The following is a 27,736-nucleotide window of genomic DNA, read 5'->3' as shown; positions in this document are numbered from 1 at the left end:
CTTTGCCCATTTCACTGGCTATAGACTATAGTATGTTTATTCCAGACAGGGATAAATTGGTAAAGTCATCAATTACTTTTTCTCAGTAAAACATCCAAATCGAACCAGTCATTAGTCAATGAAGATTCCAGTTGCCTTTTTGTTGTTGTTGTCTTGACCAAATCATTTTCAATTGAACATGTAAGAAAAGTTATGCTATACTAAGAACTAATAAGCCTTATGAACATTGAAATCATGGACTCAAATAACATGTGTCAACAAATAATTTGAATTTTGACAATGTTCTTTTGCTTAACTAGAATTAATTTTGTAAACATTTGTTTCCTTCAAGTTTTCTTAGAACTTGATTTAAAAACTGAATTTGATGTTGACAGGATTTGTGTATTACTTTGAAGAAGTGTATGCTGTTGTGATCATAGGAACTGTCTACTGAACAACCATCATTTCACAGTGCTTGTCCAAAGTTATATTGAAATATTATAAAGAGCATTAATAGGATGAGAGGAGAAAGGTTCATCTGTTTTTTATAGTGACTAAGGTTGAAGAAAGCAACCCTCTGGAGTAAACAGCTGCTAAGTTAACAAGGATTTTATTTTTAATTGAAAAATTTATTTTCATATAATATATTCTGATCATGTTTCCCCTTCTCCTCCCAACTCCTCCCAGATTCTCCCAACATCCCCAGCTACTGAGGAATTTTATTCTAGATTATTTTCCTTGGGCTCAGTGCCCCTTCCCCTACATGGGAACATGGAGAAGTAAACCTACGCCGCTGTTGAAAATATCAGTTGCTTAAAAACATCCAGTGTCAAGGGTATTGAAATTTAGGTATTAAGCTGGCTGTTGGCCAAGACTCATGGAATTTTCAGTTCCACAGTGACTGGTGACTATTCCACACACCGAGGGACCTCCTGGAGCCCTCGGAGCAATGGCTCAGCAGCCTCCTGCTTTGTCCCCAGCTTCAGTTCCAGAGAGAGGCGAAGAGTGGGACAGCCAGCTTCGGTGTCAGGGATTGGCAAAGAGTGGGACATCTAGCTTACGTACCAGAGAGAAGCAAAGTGTGGGACACCAGCTTCAGTGTCAGAGAGGCGAAGAGTGGGACATCCAGCTGGGCACCCGGAGTTTGCTTCAAAGCTTTCTTCTTCAGAGGAAAGAGACCTTGTGAAATTCATTGATGTCAATAAGATCTGAGAAGACTGAGGACTTAAGCCCTTGGGCATCTCCAGCATGCTAGCTGCTTTGGTTATTAAAAGGTTTTGGTTGCAAAACCGTTGTAGCTTTGATTCACCCACCCACAAACCAAGGCTTTGGAAATATCCCCAGCAGACCCATCCTCCAGGGTACGGTCTCCAAAAGGACTTGGAGTCTGCTCAAGAGACAGTGGCTGGGTGTGGCCTCTGGCACAGAAACACTAAGAATTCCCAATGAGGTGCACATTTTCATGATTAAGGGGATAAAGATCAGTTCCTTCAAAGTTCCTACAATGCTAAAAAAAATTAATTTAAACAAAAGTAAAAGGCAACATATTTTGGAGGTTCTGAAAGCAGTTAACCTCAACCATTGCCCCCAAAACAAGGCCTCTTACTCAGTGTGGGAAAGTGACTTTTGCCCCAGTTCCCTGGGCACTTCCCACTTCTTCACCCATCACATTATCCCCCACTTCATTGTCAAAACTCCAGAGGAGAAAATCCCCTCATCCTAGGACAGATAGAGCTATTTGTGTAAAGGGATCCACACCGACACTAAATAAAGAGCAACTTCTGCCAAAAACAGATCTTGATACTTTAGTTATTGAAATTGTCTTAACATATAAAGTGTACATGCCTGCATCTTTCTTCGCCTCCTTTCATAATTGGAATTAAAAGAGAAAGGGGGTTGGCCAGGCATTGCAGTGTGTGCTCACTGTGGGCCCAGCACTTGGGGAAGGCTGAGGGAAGAGGATCCCAAGCCTCAAGTCCAAAACCAACCTTGAATTTGTCATCATTTGCATCTGTGTGTGTGTGTGTGTGTGTGTGTGTGTGTGTGTGTGTCAGCCATTCTGACTGGGAGAAGATGAAATCTCAAAGTAGTTTTTGTTTGTATTTCCCTGATGGCAAAGATAGTGCACATTCTCACAAATATCTCTCAACCATTTGTATTTCATCTTTCGAGAACTCTGTTTAGTTCCTTGTCCTGTTTTTTAAATTTGGTTGTTATTTTAGTGTTTAGTTTGTTTAGTCATTTTAACATTCTAGACACTCCTCACATATAGATGTAAAGCTGGGAAAGATTTTTTTTCCATTGCACAGATTGCCTCTTCACTCCAATAATGGTATCCTTTACCCTACAGAAGCTGTCTACTTTCATGAGATCCCATTTATCAGGTGTTGGTCTTAATGCCTAAGCTGCCAGGGTTTTCTGTTTAGAAAGTCCTTTCCTGTGCCCATAAGTTGAACCACATTCCCCATCTCCTCTTCTGTCAGACCCCAGGTATCAGGTCTTATGTTGGGATCCCTAATCCATTTGTAGTTGAGTTTTCTGCAGGGTGAGAGATAAGAATCTGGTTCCATTCTTCTACATGCAGCCATCCAGTTTGACCAGCACTACTTGTGGAAGATGTTCTCTTTCCTCCAGTGTTGGTTGATGGTTTCCTTCTCAAAGATCAGTGATGTAGGTACTTGGACTTACAGTGGATCATAAGTCATACTCCATTGGCCATTGTAGTCAATCTTATGCCAGTGCCATGCTGCTTTTATTACTGTAGCTCTGTATATAATTTGAAATCTGGGGTCATGATAGTTCATCAACTGTTTTTGTTGTTCAGGATTGTTTAGGCTATCCTGGGTCTTCTGTGTTTTCATATGAAATTTAAGATTATTTCTTCAATTTCTGTAAAAAAAAATGTGTTGAGTTTTGATTGAGTTGAATTTGTGGACTGATTTTGATACAATGGTCATTTCCACAATAGTAATCCTACCAATCCATGAGCATGGGAGATCTTTACATTTTCTGGTAACTTTTCAACATTTTTTTCAGTGTCTTAAAGTTTTCATTGTACTTCCTTGTTTTTGTTTATTTTTTTGTTCTTTTATGCTCTTGCTATTGTGAATGGCATTATTTCCTCTAACTACCAATGCTGACAAAGATGTGGAAAAAAAGGGAACACACATTCAGTGCTGGTAGGAGTACAAACTGTGTATCAGAGTAGTAGTTCCTCAAAAAGCCAAAAATAGATCTAATCACGTGATCCAGCTGAACTGCTCTTGGGTGTATTCCCAAAATTCTCTAAATCCTATTAGAGAGACACTTAAATCCTATTAGAGAAAGCACATTCATTGCTGCTCTATTCATAATAGCCAGGAAATGGAAACAGCCTAGATATCTATCAACAGTTGAATGGATAATGAAAATATAGTACATGAACACAATGTAATGTTATTCAGATACTGAGAAAAATGAAATTAAGAAATTTCCAGATAAATGAATGGGGCTGGAAACAGCTATTCAGTAAAGTAACCCAGGCTCAGAAAGACAAATGTCACACATTCTCTCTCATCTTTGAGAGTTAGCTTAAATCTTTAGATATGCATGTTTCATATCTAATACATAATTCATATGTAATTCATAGAGGTCAGGAAATTATTAAGGGGACATGGGGGAGGGAGTCTTCAAGAGAGGGGAGACAGATTGTACTAGTGTAAAGAGGAGGAAGGGATAATGGCACAGGGAGGGTTAAGTGAGGAAGGAGGGCAGAGTAGCAGAAGGAATACAGGAGCAACCGATAACCCCAAAGACTTTTTTTTAAGATCTACTAGTGTAGAACCTCCCTAACGTGTAAACACACATATAAAAAGAGTTTAAATGGAGCTACTCTGTAATGGAGTAGCAGTTCCCCTACTAGACTGCACTGAATTAAAAAGCCCAGGGCCAGAATGGGTTAACTCATCTGGAGGGTCCCTCAGGCTCTCAGACATTACAGGCTACTGCTTGACAGTAAGACCCTATTGTTAGGAAAACTGTGCACTTAAGTCATAAAACGTGGAGGAATCAAGCTGACACTCACCAGGATGCTTCACCTCTAAGGGATGGGTTTCTTCATAGAGCTGAAGGGTGCTTCGTATGCTACTGAAGGAGAAAAACAGTATCAGCCTTGCCCAGCTGTGGATCCTGCAAGCTACAATAATGACTGGTCTGGCACGGCATGCCCACTGGTGCAGTAGTGGCACAACTGTCATGGGATTCACCAACCACTTTCTGACTGGATTTAAGGCCTACTCTATAAGATGAATAAAGAGGAACTCTTAGTATGGAGCTGGGAGGTAGACATGAAGTCCTGTCCCTAACTGAGGAGCAATTGGCAATTGATAGCACACACACACACAAAATGTGTGTGTGTGTGTGTGTGTGTGTGTGTGTGTATGTGAGAGAGAGAGAGAGAGAGGGAGAGAGAGAGAGTCAGAGTCAGTTGCTATTTTTTTTAAGTCTTTAAGGTGTGGTCCCTGGTAGATAGTCACACATGCAAATGTGTGTGTGTGTGTGTGTGTGTGTGTGTGTAAGTACATATTTTTTTAAAGAGGATACAATGTAGGGAAGGAGATGGACCTGAGAGGAGCTGGAAGAGGTGGTTTGAATATGATCAAAATCCATTGTATGCAATTCTCAAAGAATTAAAAAATATTTTAAATATTAAATAATATACTAGGCAACATAGTGAGGTTTTATCTCAAAAGAAAGGAAAAATGACTCAAAATTCACCTTTACTAAACTCATAATCATTACATTACCTTAGTGGCATTTTTTTTTAATATCAGGAGTTATCATTTAAATAAACGTCTTTTTTTAAATTTTTGAGTTTTATTTCACTAAACCTGATACCTGCTTAAGTAACAGTTATCACAAACAGGAAATTACCATTCTGGCTTTCTCAACCTTCCAACTGCTAAATCCAGCAAGCATGGAGCAAAGTATCACTCAGAAGCTTAGAACAGAAAATCTACAGTGGTTCAGTGTCCAAAAGAAACATCTCTGATAGTGCTGTTTGTGATAGAGTCTGCTCAGCTTACCTGCCAAGACCAGCACCTCAGCCCTTTATCTGCTTTATTCACTTTATCTCTTGATGACATCACCACAAGCCACTTAAGGAGGAAGGCAGCTTTAGCTGTAACTGGTGCCATAAGAAATTAAAATATAAATGAATGAATCAATGAATGAATAAATAAATAAATGGAAGAATGGATAGACAGACAGATAGTTTAAGCTTCCTCTTTGCTTTTATTTTATTGGATTTCATTATCTCTAGCCAGGCCTTAAACTTGTGATCCTGCTTCCTCTACCCATATGTCTTGAATGCTGGAATTACAGGGATATGCCACCACATCCAGATAGGTCACAGGGACTTTTGAGTTCATTTAGAACGGGAAGCATGCCTTTTCTGATCCAGAAACAATTACACCTGTTCTATTAGTGTGCTCTAAATTCCACTTCGTGCTACTACAGCAAGCTCACCTAGCCACAGTGCTGGGTTTGGCCTAGGGTCACATTCAAGTACTCTGTGTGCAAAATGGCTAACTGTGACAGCATGCTTTCCACACACCAGAAAAACAGCAGGGACATGAAAGGTGTCACCAAACCATGATGCTCAGCAGAGATGTCTTTCTTTTGGTTTTTTGGTTTGTTTGGGGGGTTTTTTTGTTGTTTTTTTTTACACTGTTTCCTTTTTAAATTTTTTTTTTATTTATTACAATTTATTCACTTTGTATCCCAGCTGTAGCCCCTCCCCAATTCCCTCCCAATCCTGCCCTCCCTCCCTCTTCTCCTTCCATGACCCTTCCCCAATCCACTGATAGGGGAGGTCCTCCTCCCCTTTCATCTGACCCTAGCCTATCAGATCTCACCAGGACTATCTGCATTGTCTTCCTCTGTAGCCTGGTAAGGTTGCTCCACCCCGAATCAGGGGAAGGTGATCAAAGAGCCAGCCACTGAATTCATGTCAGAGATAGCCCCTGTTCCCCTTACTAGGGAACCCACTTGGACACTGAGCTGCCATGGGCTACGTCTGTGCAGGGGTTCTAGGTTATCTCCATGCATGGTCCTTAGTTGGAGTATCAGTCTCAGAAAGGACCCCTGGGCCCAGATTTTTTGGTTCTGTTGTTCTCCTTCTGGAGCTCCAGTCCTCTCCAGCTCTTGAACATTACCAAACTCATACTATGAAGCCACAGTCACCTTGGTACCTAAGCTTCACAAAGACCCAACAAAAAAAGAGAATTTCAGGCCAATCTCCCTTATGAACATTGATGCAAAAATATTCAACAAAAATACTCACAAACCAAATCCAAGAACATCAAAGATATCATCCACTATGACCAAGTAGGCTTCATCCCAGGCATGTAGGGGTGGTTCAGTATACAGAAATCCACCAATGTAATCCACCATGTAAACAAACTAAAAGAAAAAAAAAACACATGATGACCTCCTTAGACACTGAAAAAGCATTTGATAAAATCCAACATTTGTTTATGTTTAAAGTGCTGTAGAGATCAGGGATACAAGGCACTTACCTAAACATAGTGAAGGCAATACACAACAAGCCTATAGCCACATCAAACTAAATGGAGAGAAACTTAAATCAATCCCACTGAAATCAGGGACCAGGCAAGGCTGCCCACTCTCTCCATCTCTTCAACATAGTTCTTGAAGTCCTTGCTAGAGATGTCTTTCTCAGCCTGCCTCACAGCTGTCATTCAGCTATTTGCCTACATTACCAGCGCTGCCTACTGTGAAGGCCAGCTCAGCTCTGCCTGCTCACTACCTTCTTTATCTCTGGCATACTTCCTGATTTCTTCAGTTATTTCAAAGGCTACCAGGTACTTGGGAGGGAACACCAGGCTCTTTTGTTATTAAGCTTAATGTGTTACATAAAGCCAGAACTTCAGCAAGGGGAAGCAAGGAGAGACTGGGAACAAAAGTCGGAGTTTTGTTCTTATTTTTTTTTAGCATTTTTATTATATTTATTTGTTTCCTTTTTTGTGTGTAGAGGTAGATGTATGACATGACATACATGGAGGTCAGAGGATGACTTATGTAAGTCAGTTCTCTCTTTCCATCTTGTAGATTCCAAGTCATCAGGGGAATTGGTGGCAAGTGTCTTTACCAAGCGAGCCACCTCACCATCCCCTCTCCCCTCATCTTCTTCTCACCCTAGCAGAATGTTTGAGGCATTGCCGAAACCATTTACCATTGCAGGCCCAAGAGGTGGAGATGGGGCAGGCAATATGTTTGTGTCGTCACCTGGTGACATTGCCACCAGCTGTGTGATCTTGTCCCCTGGAGGGTCACACTGTGGCAGCCTCAGGCCATGATGTGTCAGAGTTAACGAAGATGCTTGTTTCCTAAGAAGGGCCTGTTTATTTTCTTAGTGGATGCCAGAAAGTGCTGACATAGTTCATCCCCTTTGGTATGTTGGTGAAGAACCTGAAACAAGTATTCATTTGCTTTCTGTATATGTCTCATGTCTCAAATAAGGCTTTTATTTCCAAGTAACAGTGGATGTGACTATTCATGAGACTGCCTTCCCATTTACCATTAAGGAGTATTACCAAAAACAGCATTCAAAAATAGAAAAATCCAAATCGGAATTGAACTTTTGCTGAGCCTGGTAGCCACCCACGTGTTCTTTATTGTTTTTCCCACCTCTCAGAGAAGATTCCCTTGGGCACCTCTCTGAAACAAGCAGGTCAGAGTTCTCTCAGGGCCCATGTCCAGTGGGCAGCAGAAAGGAGACCGTGAGGCCCAGGTTCATGAGTCACATGTGTTCCGGTGGGTGCTAGTGACATCTGCCCCATATGAAAGGAAGCCTGTGAGAATTCCTTCCCTAGCTGATATCTTCTGTGTCCCTGTCCCTTCATCGCGTGGGTCCCAGAAGAGCTTTCCCTGAGCACAAAGGACGCCCTGTAACAGTAACTGCCCTTGCTTCCAAGGCCAGGGATAGGCTCAGCCCCAAGGAGCAAAGCTGTAAAGCCGATCCCAAACCTGGCTTAAGAAGAACACGCTCACTCCAGAAGAACTAGCCTTCCTTTCTGCTTTGAATCTCTTGCCTTCAGTTTTGCCCCTTTGTGTGTGTGTGTGTGTGTGTGTATAATAGTAGCAACTAAATTTTAAGAAAAGAATGAAACATCCAGAGTCTAGCCACTAAAACCACAGCAGTGATATTTTATCAGGATTCTGTGTGATCTCTCTCTGCTGCTGGCCAGTTTCCACCAAGTAGCAGATATATGTGTGAAATGTAAATGTGTCTTATGTAACTGCCCTTTGCCTTGATCCTCAGTGGCAGGGGTTAGCCACTCCCCAGGTGTGAGCTGAGCTTCTGACCAGGAAGGTGGCATCAGTGGGCAGATAGAAGGTACACACAGGTCTTGTCCTGACCTGAAAAGGACCAAGAAGTAGCATCTAGATCAGAACCTTTTCATAGGGATTAGATAGAAAAGGAGTTTGAATATGCTTGATGCTGAAGCAGATTTCTCGGATAATCAGGGAAGATTCAGCATCCAAAGTGCTAAACTCAGTTTAAATAACTTGGAACCAGGCCATCGCTTGCCTCCTGCACACCAGCGTCTCCAAGAACAGACCCCTTCTCTCATTCAGCTGTCTGCATATGGGGCACCAAGTCTGGCTTAGATCCTCCATATAAGCCCTACATGTTTGGTTATAAAGAAAACACATCTTCATCCTCAATGTCCCTTCCTAGCCATCCACAGGTAAAGTAGACTCCCCACTTCCTAAACTGAAATGTCAGCTTCTTAATCAGATCTGACAGTTGTAAGTAACACCTGGTTGGTGCTTCTGTTGTTGTTTTAAGTGTTCTGTTCTCGCAAGCACATTTCCCGGTGGCATTGTCTGAATTTAAAGCAGGGAGCTCAAAGGAACCACCTCAACTCCTGCTCCTCAAGAAACCGAGAGCAGCGCACTTTCAAGATGGAATTCACGACACCATCTGCCTGTCAACAGAGCTTGACTTTAGCGTGGCCCATCATCATTACAGCGCGCAAAACAAGGCACAGGCTCTTCATTTTTGTTTTGTGTTTTGGTCTTTTTCTGCCCCCACGATACACATTCTGCAGCCACAAAACACTGCAACTCCAACTCCCTCTGAACAAGCAACTTCTATTCTGCTCTGTTCTTTTATCGTTGGGGTTGGAACACAGTTAGAAACAAAAAAAGCCGCAGAGCCTACTCCTACAGATAAATATTTTTTAAAAAGTAAGAACATGAAATAAAGTGTTGCTTATGGTTGCTGCATTCTGAGAGGGAGTGAAAACCGGGGCGTGTTGCGCTCCCCATTGTGCACAGACTTCCCATACTCCCTCGGCTCCATCAGGAAAATGTGCCTGTCCTGTGACCCATTCAGTCCTTGACCTTTTGGGTACAACAAAAGGCACTGTTTACCAGTGATTCATACATAAATCTTTGTCTAAAAGGAGTTGTATCAAAGCTCTCATGGCTCCACATCACCAGTTTTATTTCCCAGGCATCTGTGGGGCAGGGAGTGGGGCAGGTTCCACAGTCCGAGGCAAACAGATGCTGGCAAATTCTCCCTAACTGTATGAAGTACTGTGTGCTGGCACTTATGAGGAATGCCATTTGGAAGAAGACTCCCAAATAGCCAGCGACTTCCTGGGACACTCTTTTCACTTAGGTGAAGTCCTGGGACACCGGCCTCATTTCTAAGGATACACTTGTACCTAGCCATCAGCCTTGTCATACAGTGTCCCCTCTCCTGTAACTCCACCTGACTCTCTTGTTAGCTTATTTCTCTGCCCCCTTCTTACTTTGTTTCTAACCATTTTTTCCCCTCACACTTCCACTAATCAACAGCCACACCCACCCCTCCCAATCCCAAGCATCTCACAGTTGAACTCAAAAACCCTCTCCTATTGGCAGATTTCCCATGTTCTCCCTTTCGCGGCCATTCTTAACTGAACCTTTTTTTCCTGAAGGTGTGTCAGTCTTTAATAAGGATGATGATAAAGCCTGTTTGTTTAAATTTGTACTTACCTGTAATTTTTAAAATTTATTTATATTTCATTATTTAATTATTCACTTTGTATCCCAGCTGTAGCCCCCTCCCTTGTCTCCTCCCAGTCTTACCCTCCTTCCCCCTTCTCCTCCCATGTCCCTCCCCCAGTCCACTGATAGGGGAGGTCCTCTTCCCCTTCTATCTGACCATAGCCCATCATGTCTCATCAGGACTGGCTGCATTGTCTTCCTCTGTGGTCTGGTAAGGATGCTTCCCCCCTCAGGGGAAAGTGATCAAAGAGCCAGCCCACTGAGTTCGTGTCAGAGACAGCCCCTGTTCTCCTTACTAGAACCCACTTGGACACTGAGCTGTCATGGGCCACATTTGTGCCAAGGTTCTAGGTTATCTCCATGCATCATCCTTTGTTGAGAAACATACTAAACTCTGTACACCTAAAGAAGCTAAGTAAGAAGGAGGACCCTGGATAAGATATTTAATCTTCATTCCGAAAGGCAAAAGGGATAGACATCAGAAGAGGGAGAAAACAGAGAACAGGACAGGAGCCTACCACAGAGGGTCTCTGAAAGACTCTTCCCAGCAGGGTATCAAAGCAGAGGCTGAGACTCATAGCCAAAGTTAGGGCAGAGTGCAGGGAATCTTATGAAAGAAGGGGGAGAGGAAAGAACTGGAGAGGACAGGAGCTCCACAAGGAGAGCAACAGAACCAAAATATCTGGGCCCAGGGGTCTTTTCTTAGACTGATACTCTGACTTATAATTTTTAAATGATATTTATGTTGTCTTCAAAAATATGACCAGAGTCTTTATTATGCTTCTCTCTTGCTGATAAATATTCTCTCCACACCATAAATGCTGTTTTGAGCAATGCTCATGGATGTGTTCCATATGTTTGACATTTTGAATAACCAGCTACTTTGTGAGTCAAACTTCAAGTGTATTTAAATCCAGTTCACATGTGATGGGAAAGTGTACACCATGGGAGTTGGGGGCAGGAAGTCACCTGATTACAAATGGTTTTGTAAACCTTTGTAAGTTCACCTTATAGAATAGAGTAATGTGTGCCACAGCTATAAGACTCCATTTTTGCAAATTTGTTGTATTTCTTCCAAACAAACTGTTCAGAATGACAATTCGGTCTTTTGTTTTGTTTTGTTTGTTTTCTCTTATCTAAGACAGTCATATTTCTCTAAGAAGCTTTTGGAAAACCATCAACTGAAAGAAGTATCTGTCTGTCCATGCTGGCTGGGGTTGTTTCTGTCTGTTCTGTGTGGGGCTGTAATTGTTTTCTGGCCTGAACCATTACCTGATCTTTCTGAAATGTCCCAGAATAACTGAGAAGTCCAAAGCACCAATTTAACCTCCACTGTTTTTACATCAAGCTGGGTAAACATTTGAAGGTTGCACCTAAGATTATAAACCATCCACCTCCGCATGGTGGATGGTTTCAGGATGTCCCATGCTCCCCCTTGGCCCTGGCCCCAGAGCATCCTCTGGCCTGAACTCCCATCTTCATCCCTCCATCTCATAGAAGCCCACCTTGTGGCCCTTTCCTATGTCACCCAGCAATGTGAGCTACTTCTCCACTCCCGGGGACAGTGACACTAAAGCCCCTGGAAATCGGAGGATGAAGGGAAAAGTGTGTACTGACAGTGTAAACAGAACCCATAATAATGTTGGAGTCTGGAGAGTGCATAGGGGGTGTGCCTCTGTCAGAACTGGGGTTCCTCCAGACATCTCACGCTCTAGGGGCACCTTTCATCCGAGTAGCTGCAGCCAGAGTTTTCAGAGTGGGATATGCGAGATGCAGGTTTTTAAGGCCACCTAGGAGGCGCTTCCTTCGTGGCACCAGCAGGGCAGCCACACTGGTCAAACACAGACTGCAGGAGGCTGGGCTGCGGTGGGGCCTCCCTGGACTTGCAAGCTCCAGGACTGGCCACAAGACTAAATCCCTGGCATGCCACGGCCCTAAGATGGGTCATTACATGTCCCACGTCATTCAGGAGCAGCCACAGCAAAGTACTGGAAAGAACTGAAAGACCCAGGGCTCCCCAGCCCTGGAGACATAGATTCAGTACGTGCCCGAGGCCACAAAGGCACAGGCTGCAGCCCTAAGTGGCGCCATCCTTCTCCATCTCTGCATCATGAGCTATGTGTGGCTCCCTGCCTGGTCTACCAAGAGACAGAGTCTCTGCTTGTGCTGGGCTGTGATTTTGATAAAGCCAGGACCCAAGGGAGCAAACACTCAGTGAGCAGTCAACAAAGAGATCTCCTAATTTAAAGGGGGCTTTATCCCATGATTTTTTCCACATTTGTTGATTTTATATTAATTTTCACCAGCTCCGCCCTGGATTTGGGTTTTGTTATTCTTGTCATTCGCTTTGTAGGTTGGTTGGTTGGTTGGCTTTCTTAAAGAAGGGTGTCTTATTTTATAAGCCAAGCTAACCTCAAACTCATGGTGATCCTCCTGCCTCAGCTTGGTGATGCTAGAATCCCAAGTATGGCATCACCATCAGACATGACTTGGTGTTTTGTCATTTGCTTGATTCTGCCAGCCTCAAATTTCAGCAAGATAACGTGAAGGTGTTGCCTGTTAGCATCTCCTAACAGGAGCTCTGGAAATGCCTGGCTGTGGGGTGGGGCTCTCGGGACAGCGCAGAGAAATAACTGCCTCTCTGTTTATTTGCCTGAACCAGTGAACTCCGGGGATGGCATCGACTACAGCCAGCAGAAGAGGGAGAACATTGGCGACCTGATCCAGGAGACCCTGGAAGCCTTCGAGCGCTATGGAGGGGAGGACGCCTTCATCAATATTAAGTACATGGTGCCCACCTATGAGTCGTGCTTACTGAACTGACAGGGCGGCTGCAGGAGGGGGCCTCCCTCGATGCCACAATCATCTTTTCCCGTTGTCCTAGCATCTCATTACTTGTGACGTCTACAGCTCTCTCAGTACAGCTGCAAACATAGTAGCCCCTGGGCCACAAGACTGTTAGCCCTATTGAGAGAAAGGCTTTCCGATACATAAATAGTGCCTGTTTTGTAGATTACAATAGTGTACTGTGCTTATTTTTTTCCACGAGGAGAATCGCTTCATTATCCAGCTCAGATGGAGGCAGGAGTCCGAGTTAAACCTTCAGTTGTATAGACAACAAAACTATAATTTTCATATGCGATTCAGCAATTGCTGTGCTGTGTCTTCCTGCCCTGAGGGCGATGTCAGGGGCTGTAAGGAAGAGTTTGTGCTGACTGCTTAATAGGTGTTTGTCATGGAAGAGAAACATCAGTTCAGCGGTGCCTCTCCAGCAGCTGTGTGGAATAATGTGCTTTGACATTCAATAAAACTGTTGAGTCTCCATCCCAATTACAGCAGGAAATTTTTGCAGCCCGTTATAACCTCAGCTATAACCATAATTAATGTTTCTGACCAGCTAGTGATCCAGGCTTCAGGGCCTTTGCATTTCGTACTTGGGTGCAGGGGAGAAGTCTGGAGAGGGGCCCAAGTCAAGGTTAGGTGTGAAATGTTAGATTTGCAACAGGGTTCTATGGAGAGAGCCAGCTGGAATCCTTGCTTCGCCACTGTGAGGATGGCACTGGGCATGGCAGGGCAGCCCGGGGCTAGGCATGCTGCTGGCAAAACAGTGCCCAGCAGTTTCTTCAGGGCTTCTCATGGTCCCTGAACACGGCTGTGTGTCTCTCACTCACCCCTGGAAAGCAGCTCTGTTGCCCATAGCGATTCCTACCCGACCCCTGCTTCCTCCCAGGCTTGCTGTGCTCACAGTTCTATTCAATGGGTCCGATGAGAAGATTTTGGAATTTTATTGAGTCCAGAAAAGACAAACATGTACTTTTTCATTTGGCAGAGAAAGAAAAAAAAATTGCAAAGACAAAACATAAGGAATTCAGCCTTGGACCATGACTGCTCAGACATGCCAGGCAGCAAGCTCAGGGCATTTGAAACCCAGCCCAGAAAGCCTCACAAAGCAGGAGCTAGATCTACACACCTGAGAAATGGCTTAACCACCAAGAAACACCCAGCCTTGAGTATCTTGCTTCTGAAGCAAAGTGTAATTTTGGTATAAAAGTGGGGACAGGCCCTGTGTTCCTCTTCTCACTGCCCTCTGGCCTCATCATCAATACCAATTACTTAAGCCTTCCTTTTTCTAAAAGTAAAGGCTCAATTCTGCAATGAGCTCATTCGTTCCCTGGGTTGGGCAAGGGCCACAGAATCTAGCATTGGGGCACCACCACCTGCTCTGGGAGCTCACTGAGGGTAGAGGGAGACCTGTGTCCAGGAACTTGCAGGGATGACATACAGAAGGCCCAGCCACAGGTCTAGTGACAGTCACAGCTGTGGCCCCAGTATTGGTGATGTAATGGAAGGAGACCCCAAAGCCCATGATACTGACCTGGAATGGCCCCTACAGGCTCTACCCTCTCAGTCTGTCACACATGTGAAAACTGTCTGATTTCAAGCAGGAACACTGGCCAAGGAATTGAAGCATCAGCCTTCACTGCCCACCTCTGCTACTCATAAGCTGTGCTGCCCTGGGCAAATTCCTTAACCTCTCTGAGCCTCTTGTGTCCTCCACTGTGAAGTGCAGGTCAGCCTGTCTGTCAGAAAGTGACCCACATCAGAGGTGACCCCAACACATGCAAGTGTTGGCTGTTCAGGGAACCTTCATTCTGAAGGCAACCAGCACATGAAGAATGACTCGTGTCTGCCCCAACAGGGCAACGCACACTGGACCATCCCTTGGACAATTCAGTGCTCCCTACCCAGAAAGGGAAATCACTTCACAGTAGACACTTTGAAAAACTGGTTCTCTAGAGATTAAAAAGTAAAACCCATCTGAGCCACATATTTGGGCTGCTTCACTGGTATAGCCTGCTTTTTCCAACCAAACCCCAAGGCTGGCTTCTATGGTCTGAATAGTATCCAAGGAAATCAGAAGTGAAAGGCCTAGCATGTGAGGCATTGGGCTTCATTCCCAGCAGAGAGACAGATACACAGAGAGAAAGAGAGAGAGAGGGACAGATAGAGACAAACACACATACACACACAGAAAGAGAGGAGAAAGAGAAAAGAGAGAGAGAGAAATCTGTCCCCCTAAGGAGGACACTGGCTTCCTGTCAGAGTGTGTGGCGTTATACTAAACACTGTTCTGTTGAACAAGACATTTGTTGCTCTGTTTCTACCTTGTTACTATGTGGTATGGACCAGAATAGCCCATCCGATTACCCCATTTAAGGGAAGCAACAAGAGACATGGGGCTAAGGACCACTCCAGACCTGTCTCAGGAGGGCTGCAGCTTGAAGCAAATCATGGTCACTGGCTGTGAAGTCTCTGCCCTCTACATGATGCTTCAAGGTTTTCAGCAAATTATGTAAGTTCTCTAAAAATGATAGCCCCTAGCCCAAAATGGACTCAAAAACATCTGCCTTGCATGCTTCCCTAACAATCACACACAAAAAAAGCCCTTTTTAAGGACTGAGAATGAGCCCTAGCTCCACACACCTGCCCTGGCCAGGGGTGTGCTCTGCTCCCTCTTTTTTTTTTTTTTTTAAAGATTTATTTATTTCATGTATATGAGTGTTCAGTCTACATTTACATCTGCCAGAAGAGGGAATCAGTTCACATTACAGATGGTTGTGAGCCACCATGTGGTTGCTGGGAATTGAACTCATAACCTTTGGAAGAGCAGACAGTGCTCTTAACTACTGAGCCATCTCTCCAGCCCCTCTGCTCCCTCTTTCTTTGGCCTCTCTCTGGGCTCACCTAAATGTCCCTCCCCTCATTGGGCCCCTTTGCTCCCATCTGCCTACTCATTTGCTATGCTTACAAATCAGTGAGAAATGTCTGTCCACGGCAAGTGAGAAGTGTCTGACCATGGCTACATGTTTTCTCGCTTATTCACTCTACCTGCTCAGTGAGAACAGGGACTCCACACACAGCACACTCAGGGCGTGCTCATTCTTCACGTGATGTTTGTTGGACAAATGACGAAAGGCGTTTCCCAAATGACATGGACAGTCCTCGGACAAGCCGGTGCATCTCCTCTGTCAGGTCACCCCAACCTGCCCTTATGACTCAGAAAACATCGGTCACCCTGTGAAATCTCTGCCTCACAGACAGTGCTGTCCTCAAAAAGGGAGACTCACCGAACCACTGTCAAACCCTCTGAAGAAGGGACTGGAAAGTCAACCCAGCACCGGTGCCATGAAGAGCCATGCAGCACACTGTCAAAGGGAAGTGATTTAAATAACCTCTGAAGTTACACACTTGCAGACACATACTCACAGGCCCACCTGGCCCTTCACTGCAATCCTCTCTGTGCGGGATATAAGCATCATGCTGTTGTGCCAAACTCGCTGTCTTCTTCCACGTCTGGCTGGAGTCTACCCCTGACCTCACCCTGCCTTAGTGGGACTGTCCATTGCTCATTAGAAGCCTGCTGCAAGCAGGGCACAGTCAGCTCAACAGGCCACAGTCATGCACATGCTCCTCTGAGGGAAAACAGCCCCAAATACTTCAGCCCATATCCCCATAGCAACCAGACAGAAGGTGCTCTTGTGCCCCAACACCTTTGATGACCAGAGTTGTCCCAGCAGACTCGAGACTGGTAGTTCCCAGTCAAAGTCTGCTCCCTGGCCCCAGCAAAGGCAGGAATACCTGGGGCTTGGGTGGCATGCAAATCTTTGGGACCCTGGCTGGGACTGTTGAGTCTCAGCCTCCACACGGGGCCTGCCAGTCTTCCACATGATTGTGACACACCCTGAGGTTTGTGGGCCACGGTTCCAATGTAGGCTTTCACTCGGATGTCAGCTTTCAGCCTTTCAGAAAGTCCTGGCAAACTGAAAGTCAGTGATGTCCAAGCCAGGTTTTCCACAGATGCTGTGAGCTAGCCTGGCCACCCCTATGATCTGCACTAAGCCACAGACTCTTCGGGAAAACAAATGTGAGCAAATGTGATGTAAGCTTTAGGAACAGCAGTTTCAACGTCCCTTCTGTGGGAGATAACTGTGTGGTCCTCAGTCCCGAGGGTAAATAAAAATGTGATTTAAACCTTAGAAAAATGTTTTAAACTAGTCAGTGCCAAGGCCGTTGGCAAAACCCTGTCATCTTTGCTGCAAGTGTTACCAAGACAAAAGAAAGATCTACAAATGTTCCCAAATAGTCGCTGGCACTGTCACCTTTATACTTGAAACCTTAAAAAGGAGAATCTGTTCCTTTAATTCAGAAAGGGACACTTCTAGCAAACATTCAAAGTACAAAGATTTGGGATCAGCTAAGAGGCCACAGCTCAGCAGTCCCTCACTCTCCCTTGGGAAGGCGTCTCTTCTGCCCTCTCCACACCACAGGTCTGGCCTCTCTGTGGGTTAGTGAAAGCAGTGTGCAGCTACAGCCAGACCCACACCCAGCAGAGCCCGAGTGGCACTACATCCAGCGAGAAGCATAATAGGGCCATTCTAAGGCCAGAGCTTTAAACAGCCTTTCTGTCTCCTCAGTCCTGCATCTGGGGCAGGGGACGTTGCATTAAAATGCAGCCTGGAAAAAAAAAAAAAGTTCCATAAAGAACTTTATTGACGAAAAGGTAAAAATTGTAATAACCCTTCAGCAGGCGCCATTCGGGAGGGCTGATATGTCAGAGGACCAGGCTTTTCACGGCCCTCCCAGGAATTCCCCATATTAAAAGAATGCTCTCAGTGTAGACAGAGCCCAGCTGGAAGGCATTCAGGAGGATGAGTCTCTGCCCCGCTCCTGTCGTTACGTGGTGAACCTCTGTGCTCTGCCCCACCTTGTGTGTGCACACATTGTATGTGTGTGCACGAGTGCATGTCTGTGTGAGACTACATCCTGCTAAAGGGATTTTCCCCTCAATTCATAGCACAACAACCAAACAGACTAAAATGCTTCTTTGCAGAAGCACAGAACAGGGCTTTCAGACACGCTGGAACTGTGAATCGTGTCCCAGCATTGCCAGGACCACCTACCTAGCACATACCACAGAGCCTTACAAATGAAGTTAAGGAGCCCCACTTGGGCTACAGAGAAATTCAAGTATATTGATTGCAGTAGGCTTTCCCACCAGCCATGGAGGCTACCACGTAGCTCACGGAGGCTGTGCGCCTCAGACAGGTTTATCTTCCCGTTCCTATGGTGCCGAAGCGCTCCGAGGGAGAGTTGGTCCAAGAATCTCTTCACAGCAGGGACATCAAACAAACGGGCGGAGATTTCCAGGGGGCTTGCTGACTGCTTGTGGGTTACAGTTAAAGGGAGGTGGCACAGCAAGTGTGCAGACACACCCAAGCAACTTCGGCATCAGAGCTAAAACCCAGGTGAAAGGATGAAGTTAAGTATGGGAACCAGGTATGAGGTGATAAGCAAAACCACTTGGTGAGGGTTGGGGTCAAAGCCAAGCTTTAAACTGCAGCTCTGCTGCATCCACACTGACCATAACGAGGTTCCAGGACCCCCACTCCTGTTTGCCATGAAAAAGCGCACTGAGAAGCACTGAGAAGGCGGTGTTCTGTGAATCACAGCTCATATCTTAACCTTTCAGTAGATGATGCTCAGAACATATAACAGAATAGAATACCATGTATGTAAAAATAAATACAAACAAATAAGCACAGAAATACAGACACGCTCTGAAATTTCAGCCTCATCTTAGAACACACTGACATCAAAATGGCCATGGGCGGGTTTGAGTGACCGGCTGCTGTGCCGCCATCTCCCCCACAGTTATAATGCTGACCACGGGTGGCAAGCCCGTTCGTTTATGGCTGGGAAGACGAAGGCATGAAAACTAATTTTTCCCGCACTACACAGCTGTGAGGTGATTTGGGTGACTACGGAACACCAGGGAATGTCTGTTTTTAGCCCTAGCAAACACAGCCTCGTCACTTTGGAGTTTGCCGCCTCAGCATTTTATTGGTGAGCCTGTCAGCTCAGCTCAGCTTAGTTCACCTCCAGGGAGGCAGCCTCCTCTGGTTCACAAACAGCCCCAGCTCTCCTGCCCTCACATCCCGGCACTCAACCTGCCCTAAACATGCCCAGGTTCCCAAGAACCACAGGCATCAAGCATGGGATAAGGGTACCAGGGTTTAATCAAAACAGCTGTGTGCCTTGCTGGAGCGTGCCTACGTGTGTGTGTGTGTGTGTGTGTGTGTGTGTGTGTGTGTGTGTGTGTGGTATGTGGTGTGTGAATGTGTATATGTGTGTGGTATGTATGTGAGTGTGTATCTGTGTGGTATGTGAGTATATGTGTGTGTGTATGTTTTGGTGTGTGTGTATGGGGGGGTGAGAGGGTGGGTGAGTGGATGTAGGTGTAAGAGAGACAAACAGAGAAAGGCCTCCGGTGTAGAGGTCAGAGATCAACTTGAGGGATGAGCCTCCACCTTGTGCCTCTGAGACAGGGTCTCTTACCCTTCGCCACTTGGTGTATCAGGCCAGCTGTACCTCAAGCTCGTTAGTCTCCTGCCACCATCATCCATCCTGCTCTAGGCTCCCTGTGGCAGGCAGGTGCTGCCACCTCAACATTTGCTCTGGTCTAGGCCCTGGTCTTCCCATTTGTACAGCAGGTGCCCACCCCCGGAGCCACCTCCCCAGCTCCACATTTTCTATCTTTGAGAGACCTGCTTACTAACACCGCCGGCTGCACTCAGGGCCCTTGAACACGTCATTTGGCCACGGCATGGAGGACTGTGGGGAGAAGCTCGTCACAGCCAAGCCTGGCAGTGCTTCCTCCACCAGAAAGGTTTGCCCCCGGGATGGTAGCCACCAGGTAGGAGAAAGATGGGACAGCTGCTGGCCCATAGTGTCTGACAGATTCCTGCTTCCTACCCAATGCCCAGCCGCACGGCTCCACCCACCCAGCAACAGGCTCTGGTCTACACTCTTCCATTTTCTACTGCTCAAAAAGAACGCTCTGGCTGCTCACGTGGCTGCCTAAAGCCTGAGGGAAGAGCCATGAAGTGGATCAGGGACAGCTAAGAAGGGAAAGGCTGGGTAAGGTAACTGTGGGTCAACAGGAGGCCCAGGCACTCTAGGACAATTGTGCTTCCTGTTCACACCCCCAGGGTAGGGCCTTGCTTTTTTTTTTTTATATAGCTGAGGGGACATTCACAGAAATGAAACCATTTGCTCAAGGTCATGTGCCCGGTGAACCATGGTAGCAGTGAAGGCTACCCTGACTGCTCCCAGGCCTAGGCTGCCACCAGGCATACAGCCTCAGCAATCCAGAGAATCGGTGGGCACAGGATCCAGCTCTGCATACTCCCCAGAATGACAGCCCACCCGGAACCAAAAGCCTGGTAAACATTCAAGACGCTGGGTGACATTTACACCCAGCCCCCTAGCTTACTGGCAGCCCAGGTGGCAGGGGGTCCTCTGTCTTCAGAAGCTTCTAGAAAAGTCAGCAGTCACAGTGTCCCAAAGTTTCTCCATCTTAGACAGGAAGTTACCTAGGTTCCCTGACATGCTGAAAGTCTGCGCGGGGCAGTCTAACACTGCAAGAAATGGCTAGGCCATGAAGAGCAGCTTATCAAAGGCCTAAACCAGAAGGTCACAAAGGTTGTCATACTCTCACACACTGCTTGCAGCACTGTGCATCCCTTCTCTGTGTCTCTTCACACATATGCACACAATTAAGTGATACATGGTAATTATGTGACAGCTCAGGATGGGCTGTGCTAAGGTCCTTAGCATATCCATCGTCTAAGTTGGTATGTTTCTTGGTGTTAGGAGTCATGATGACTTCATCTCTCACTACCACCCCCAAACTGAACTTAGCAGCCCTTGCCTCATGCTGAGACTATTATTTTAGTATTATTTTTAATTATTTTATTTCATCTGTTTTATGGGTATTTTGCTTGCATGTATATCTGTGCACATGTGTGTGCCTGCAGAGGTCAGAAGAAGACATTGGACCCCCTAAAACTGAAGTTATAGATGATCCTGAGCCACGATATAGGTGTTTGAACCTCAGTCCTCTGTAAGAACATGGGCTCTTAACAAGCCATCTCTCCACACCCTCCCCCCAAGAAAACACTCTATTGGCTCTGAGTTTCTCTGGATCCCATCTCTAGCTTCTTTTCCTCCTGTGGGTTTTGAGTTCCCATCCTGAACTAGAATTTAGACACCATGCAGCCAGGAGATCTGGGCCAGGTACCTTAAGCTCACCAGACCTGAGTTTCTCTTCTGTAAAATGAAGTATTGGGGTGATATCTTCTGAATCACCCCAATTCTGATGCCCCATGTGGACAAAGCCCTTGCACACTACAGAGAAGGCACTGCCACTGAATCCATGTTAGCAAGTGCCTGGAGAATAATGGTCACTTCTTCCTGCTTCCCTTCCTCGGCCTCTATGGGCCCTTGGAAGGGAGCAAACATAGCCAGAATGACCTCAATCTGGGGCACCCTTTGTGGGGGGAGGGAGTTCACCCCTCAAAGATGCACAGCTCCTCCCTATTCCCTTCACCAAAGCTTTTCTCAGAGAGGAAGTGGGACTCTTCCCAAGGTTGCTTGCTGGGGCCTGGGAACTCACAGTCCCCAAGTGTGGCCAGGGTGACAAGCAGCGCCGTGTGCCAGCCGGCAGCCCTCCTGGAGTTCCTGGGGCACCACTGCCAAGGGTTGCTTTCACCAGAACTGACGGGGGCTGGGGCGCCAGGGCTTTCCCACAGCCCCTTTCTGCTGGAAAGATGCGTGCCAGTGCATTCACACAAGGGCTGGCCTTTGTCTATGAGGCTTTTCTCCCTCTAATCCTTGCTGGCCTGATCTCTGCATACCCCAGGGCCCAGGCTCTGTCCCTGGCGACCTCTCACTGGGCTATCTTACCCATTGCTTCCTCCTCCTCATGTTTCATTTCCTCTCTGTCTCTGTGTCTCTGTCTCTTTGTCTGTCTGTCTGTCTTTCTCTCTCACACATACACAGAGGAGAAGATATCCCTGTTCTTCCCCAGAAGGCAGTGAGCACAGCTGACCAGGCATCTGGGAGTTGAGGCTGGAGAACCAGAGCATGGAGGAATAAGTGTGGTGGAGCGCATGGTGCCCACCGTACCACAACAGTGGACCAAGAGTGTCGGGAACGCAAGCAAAGGACTTCTCAGAACTGGCTGTCGTGAGGCCGTGCCATCCCAGGCACGCTTCCGCTGACCCTACTTACTTCCTCTCCCCCACACCCGCTGCCACCAGGAAAGGCAAGTTCCCCCTCAGCTATCAGAAACTTTGACAGTGAAAAACTTTACTGTGGCAAGGGACAGTTTCCAAGATCAGTCCCCACTTCCAGGCGAGGCAGGAACCTCGAGACCTGAGCAGGGACCTGACACTGGCGAAAAAGATGTTGTGCCTGCTAGCACAGGCCTCTGGGTGGGCCAGCAATGCCGGCTATCCAAAAGAGGACTGCCTCGAAGCAGTCGGAAGCCTCACTGCAAGTTTACAGGCGATGCAAGGGACCAAGAACAAGCTAAACAATGTCACGTGAGAGAGAGACAAATTCCAAGAGTAGGGTGTCATACCTGGCCCACAATGAGTCTCCATGTCACAGAAATGGACCAGTTACAAGGAATGGTCCTGGATCCATTTTTTTCTTTGAACAAAGCCATTGTTAAGAACACAAGTGAGGTTCTAATAAGAAAACATCGGTAAAATTGAACTGTAAAGGTCAGAGAAGCAGGTAACAGAATTATATGTCTTCTGCGCTATCTTGAGATACAATCCAAAAGCATGTGCCCTAAGTCATTCACTGTGGTGGTCTGAGTGACTCTTGATTTTTGCTTGCTGTAGTTCCCTAAACCACTGCCGTCCCTGTAATCCTCATCTCTCCCCAGGCTCCACATGCAAAAGTCCTGCTCTGTCCCGGGCTTGTACCCTGGAATGTGGGCTTGTTGAGGCAGAGCTACTCAGAAAAGAATGTGTCCCTGCTGTCAGCTAAGTCGGGGTGAGTCCCATCAACTATTGTGACTGCGGTCCTTTAAACGACAGAAGATGTGTGTGGAGATGAAGGCAGACACAGACACCAGGTTGTGTCTCTACATGCTGAGGAACCGCGGGATGCCAGTCACCACCAGGAGCTGGTTGGCAGTGGCAGACTACCCCACCTGGACTGGGCAAGAAGCCACCCTGGCAGCCATGACCTCAGACCTCCAGAACATCCACAGCAAGGCAGGATATTTCTGCCATGTGGACACTACAGTCATCTATGCCCACCTGGTACACATAACGTCTCTAACAACAGCAATGGAATCGTTCAAATTGTAGAGTTAAAAGCGAGGCTTGGGTGGGTACTTTAAAAATACAGAGAGCCAACTGTCCCCACCCAGGAACTGCAGCTTCCCGGGTTGGCAGCCTCCGCTCCCTCCGCTGTGTGAGGAGAGCATCCTTCACAGCACCAGGGCTCTAGGGAGCCTTCCTTCCCCCTCGCCTGTGGTTCTCCTGAGTCAGCCCACATGAGTCACTTCTACTCTCTGGAGCTGCTGGGTTTTCTGGCCGATGGAGACCCTACCAGAAGCACATCTTGGCTCCGCCCCACCCAGTTCCGGAGAGGTGGAAAGTGAGATGAGGCACCTGCAGGCCATGGGGTGGCATAGGTCGTCCTGGGGGCGTGGCTTAGCACCTCCTCCCTGAGAGCAGCAGTCTTCCGAGCAGCGCCCGGGCTGGGCTCGGAAACCTGATCTATGGCATGGCCTGAGGATCAAAATAACTCCCGAGAATAACCGTCCAGCCTCGGCAGGCCTGTCCTGGGACTCCGACTCCGCATGTGGGCCTGCGTGTTGAAGTGCTCCGGCCTGGGCCTTCACTTCCGCCACAGCTCCCCAGGAATGAGTTATCAGGCCACACACCCTGGAACTCAATCAACTGAAACAATCAGAGGAAGTGTGGCGCTTTCTCCACACGCCAGCCAAATGGGGAGCCCGCTTATCAAAAGGACAAGATTTATTCAGTTGCTACAAACTTCCAAAGACTTCCTTTCCCAAAAGAAAGGCCCACAGGAAGGTCGTGTCCTTCAGCCACATCCAGTGAGTCCAAAGTGCTTCACTTCAAGCTAGTCAGTCAGGTGACTTCCACTCTGCCCCCAGCGCGACACCTGAGCACACCGCTGCCCCAAGAGAGGTCTGCAGGCTCTCCGAGGGTCCAGATAAAAGACACAACTGGCTCTCAGATCACGGAATCCAGACCAGAATACAAATTAAACACCACCTCAGAGAAAACAAGGCTTCTGCTTCCTGGGAACAGGTAAGCCATGGGCCATCCATCCAGCCCGACCTCCATCAAGCCATTTCCTCATCTGGGGCTTTCTTCACAGAAGAAGCCTGACTCCTAGGAGGCTGGCCTGCTTGCTTTACAGCCCCCTGTTTCTTTGCCTTTCTATGGACCTTTTCCTTAGTCTGTGCTTGGGCAGAGTGAGCATCCTGAGGCCTACATGTGACCTTCAAGACCATCCAGTCACACAGGAGAGAAGAGCAGACCAGCCATGCCCACTGTCCCCAAAACACAAAGAAGAAATGTACAGCCAATTCTAAAACAACAACAAAACCCTCCGTAGCAGGGTCTGAGTGAGCCTGGACCACAGCACATACACACCACACTCCTTCATAGTGATTACATCTGATAGACACCTGTGCCATCTGAGGAAGAGCTTGCCGCGCCCATAGGTGGAAAGCCTCTCTCAGGGTCTCTCAAGGCGCGCTGACACTGGTGACCGCCTGCCAACAGCAACAATCCCGGAGAACACAGCCCAGACTCAGAGGGTGGCATTTGAGCAGACTTGTATCAAAAGGAGATGAGCCCTTCTAAAGGGGTGTGTGCCCGTGGGAACAGCCTTTGCGGGTGGGGAGGCGGCGATGAGCTTCCTGATTGGAAGGCAGGAGGTAGGGAGCATAAGTAAAAGGTGCGAATGCGTCTGCGCCTCCCTATCCAACCATGCTTCACCAATCACGGGGTGAGTTCTCACTAAGCATGGACGTAGTTCCCGAGGACTTCTCAAAATCACAGGTCACCCAGCCCCAGCATGTCTGTCAGCAAAGCCCACTTGCCCTCATGCTCTGACTCAGGAGAGCGGGACCTGTGTGCTCACCCCTGAGTCCGTGGATACCCTAGTCAGGGGATTGCTGTGTTCTGAGCGCAACCTCCCGAGACGCATGCGCTCTGACATCCATACCACTTTCCTGCGCCCGGCAGGGCTGAGCGGTGGTCTTGTGTGTGGGCATAGCACATACATGTTTAGGCATCACCAGAGGCCTGGCAGTTCTTCCACCCGGGCACTTGACCTACAGGACTCCTTGTGTGACCATCAACCAGTCAACATCTAACTGAACCCCCACAGACACCTGTCATCTTTGGAGGGAGAATCACGTGGTGATAACTCTACTTTGCTGCCCTCATGCACACTGTATTCTTTTTATAAAGTAAACAGTGCTTAAGAATCTGGCGTTTGTATTTCGTAGGTCGATGTGAATACCAAAGGGCTGGTTAAAGTGGTGACCCACGAAGAGAAAGGTCAGGGTACCTTCCTGCTTCCTGTTCTGCTCTCTCTGTGCTGTGCAAGGGCTTCATCCACATGGAGCATCAGTATAACGGTACCATCTGATAAAGAAGAGGACTTAAGGCCTCCCACAGATCACCGTTAACGAGAACACTCTTTCCCGCATGTCCCTGCTTAGCTGCCCTTTGACTCTCAGGACAAAGGAAGCCATGGAATAGTGTCCCTACCGTGGGCGACAAGACACACAAACTACCTACAATTTCAAGAAATTGTGAGAACCCTAAAGCTGTGGCTGTCACCCTTCCCAATCCTGCAACTCTTTAACACAGTTCCCCATGTGGTGGTGACCCCAACCATAAAATTGTTTCATTGCTAATTCATAGCTGTGATTTTTGCTACTATTATGAATCATAATGTAAATATTTGATATGCAGGATATCTGGTGTGTAACCCCTGAGGGGGTCGCAACCCACAGGTTCAGACCCACTGCCGTAAAGTCTTTCTGTAGGACACCCCTAAGATCTCCTAAGAGGCTAGCAGCTAGACACCACATCAACACCGTGATCCATGGAGAGCTTAGGCTCCAACAGGCGACAGCATGCAGATAGCCATTGATTTCATTCAGAGAAGCTGGCTGAGGATTATCATGACATGTATGAAAGCAAAAAACTAGCCCACGGCTGTGAAAGAAGGTACAGGGGGTGGGAAGTATAGGGACATAAAGTTGGTTGGAAGGGTGGGGCCTACTCCAGGAGGGAAAAAAAATGAGAGAGGAAACAGACATTTATTCCACACCTAGAGGGAGACCAGGGCTTGGCTTCATTGCAGGTGGATTGCAGTCACAGTAAAGCCACCTCTGTGTTTGGGTTCGGTCCTCTCGATGCAAACAAAGCTTCCAGGCAGGGGATGTGTAACCAGAACCCAGAGACAGAAATGGCTGCTCTTCACATGCGTGCCTGGGGACTGCTCCCTTCCCTTTGGAGAGAGATTTGTCATTTATCGAAGAGGATTCCTCAGAGGCACAAATCAGGGGCACAACTGACCATTTCAAATGTGGCTGGGTCTACCGTGCAAAATACTCTTGGCTCTTCAGTTCTCTTTGAGTAACTTTTCCTTCAGGGAAGGTCTAGGGACTTTTGGTATTGCTTGGGGGATGTAAGCATAAGAGAGAATGATTTAGAAGATTAAAAAGATTAGAGTTCTTACTGTAACAATGGAGAGATGGCTACCGGGGAGTGAGTGTGACTCTTAAGAGAGAGAAGGTTTTCTTGAAGAGACAAATGAAAAGTCAGGGAATGTCCTAACAATGACATAAGGTCCCCGAGATGGCTCCTAAGCTGAAGGTGCTTGCTGCCAAGCCTGAAGATCTTAGGAGAGGACCAGCTCCCACAAGTTTTCCTTGGACCTCAAGATGCACACACGTGTGCACACACACACATATACCCCTCAGGAAATAAATAAATAGGTAGATAAATAGATAAATGTGGTAAAAGAAAATTTACGACATATGTATCATCATAATTCCATCCCAGAACTAGATTTTATACCTTTCAAAAACGCAATAGAAAATTAAGAATGATCCTTAGCAAGTGATATATAGAAATTACTGTTGTCTGTATTTAAATATATTTATTAATAAAATAATAAATATTTGTATAAAAATTCTCTACCTTTATAAGACAAAATGCATTGCTTTACCCACACCTATGTGCTGTTTCTAAAAATATGTTCAACCATGCTAACAGGTTATGTTATCTGTGACATTATCGTGTATGTTCTATCATTTTTAGCCATCATGTAACATGCTGTAGACCTGACACGTTATGGCAAAATAGCCATTTCTGTACTGTTAAACTTTAAATTTTTAGGGCTCTGTGCATGCCGTGCAGCCGCTCAGTCTCTGAGCATCAGCCCTAGCACGCTTTCTTACTTTTTATTTGAAACAGGGTCCCGGCAGGTTGCCAGGCCAGACTTAAACTGTGAGTCTCCCGCAGGAGCAAAGCATCTGTCACTTCGGCCATGGTTCCCCACTGTCGGCCTCCTGAGAAGTGGTGTGGGCATGACGTTTGACATTTATATTTATTTTGTGCCCTAATGTTCATTTAGTTCACTTACTCACTTTTATTTCTACTTCCATGAACCGTAAGCTCCTTTTCTAATCTGTCCCTTGAGCTTTTTAAGTTTATTTTTTACTTGTGTTTATGGATGTGAGTTTGTGCGCCCCTTGTATACATACACAAATGCC

At 46.7% G+C, this 27,736-nt stretch overlaps 1 protein-coding gene and 1 long non-coding RNA gene across 2 annotated transcripts in view; both read left to right on the top strand.

Moving 5' to 3' along the window:
• Pacrg (parkin coregulated) overlaps positions 1 to 13,451 on the top strand; it is a 439,800-nt gene extending 426,349 nt beyond the window's left edge. The window contains exon 5 of the mRNA XM_060373539.1: positions 12,704 to 13,451. Within this exon, the coding sequence (XP_060229522.1) occupies positions 12,704 to 12,864 (161 nt within the window). The 3' untranslated portion in view covers positions 12,865 to 13,451. The remainder of the gene's footprint in view (positions 1 to 12,703) is intronic.
• Positions 13,452 to 22,336: 8,885 nt separating this feature from the next.
• LOC132649484 (uncharacterized) lies at positions 22,337 to 27,162 on the top strand. The gene is made up of 2 exons (XR_009587937.1): positions 22,337 to 24,242; positions 25,454 to 27,162. It is a non-coding gene; the product is annotated as an uncharacterized LOC132649484 (long non-coding RNA).
• The last annotated feature ends 574 nt before the right edge of the window (positions 27,163 to 27,736 follow it).

Source organism: Meriones unguiculatus, chromosome 20 (assembly GCF_030254825.1).
Source record: "Meriones unguiculatus strain TT.TT164.6M chromosome 20, Bangor_MerUng_6.1, whole genome shotgun sequence".
Lineage (NCBI taxonomy): Eukaryota > Metazoa > Chordata > Mammalia > Rodentia > Muridae > Meriones > Meriones unguiculatus.
The sequence above is the reverse complement of the archived record's forward strand: the minus strand, read 5'-3'. Positions and strand labels throughout refer to the sequence as shown.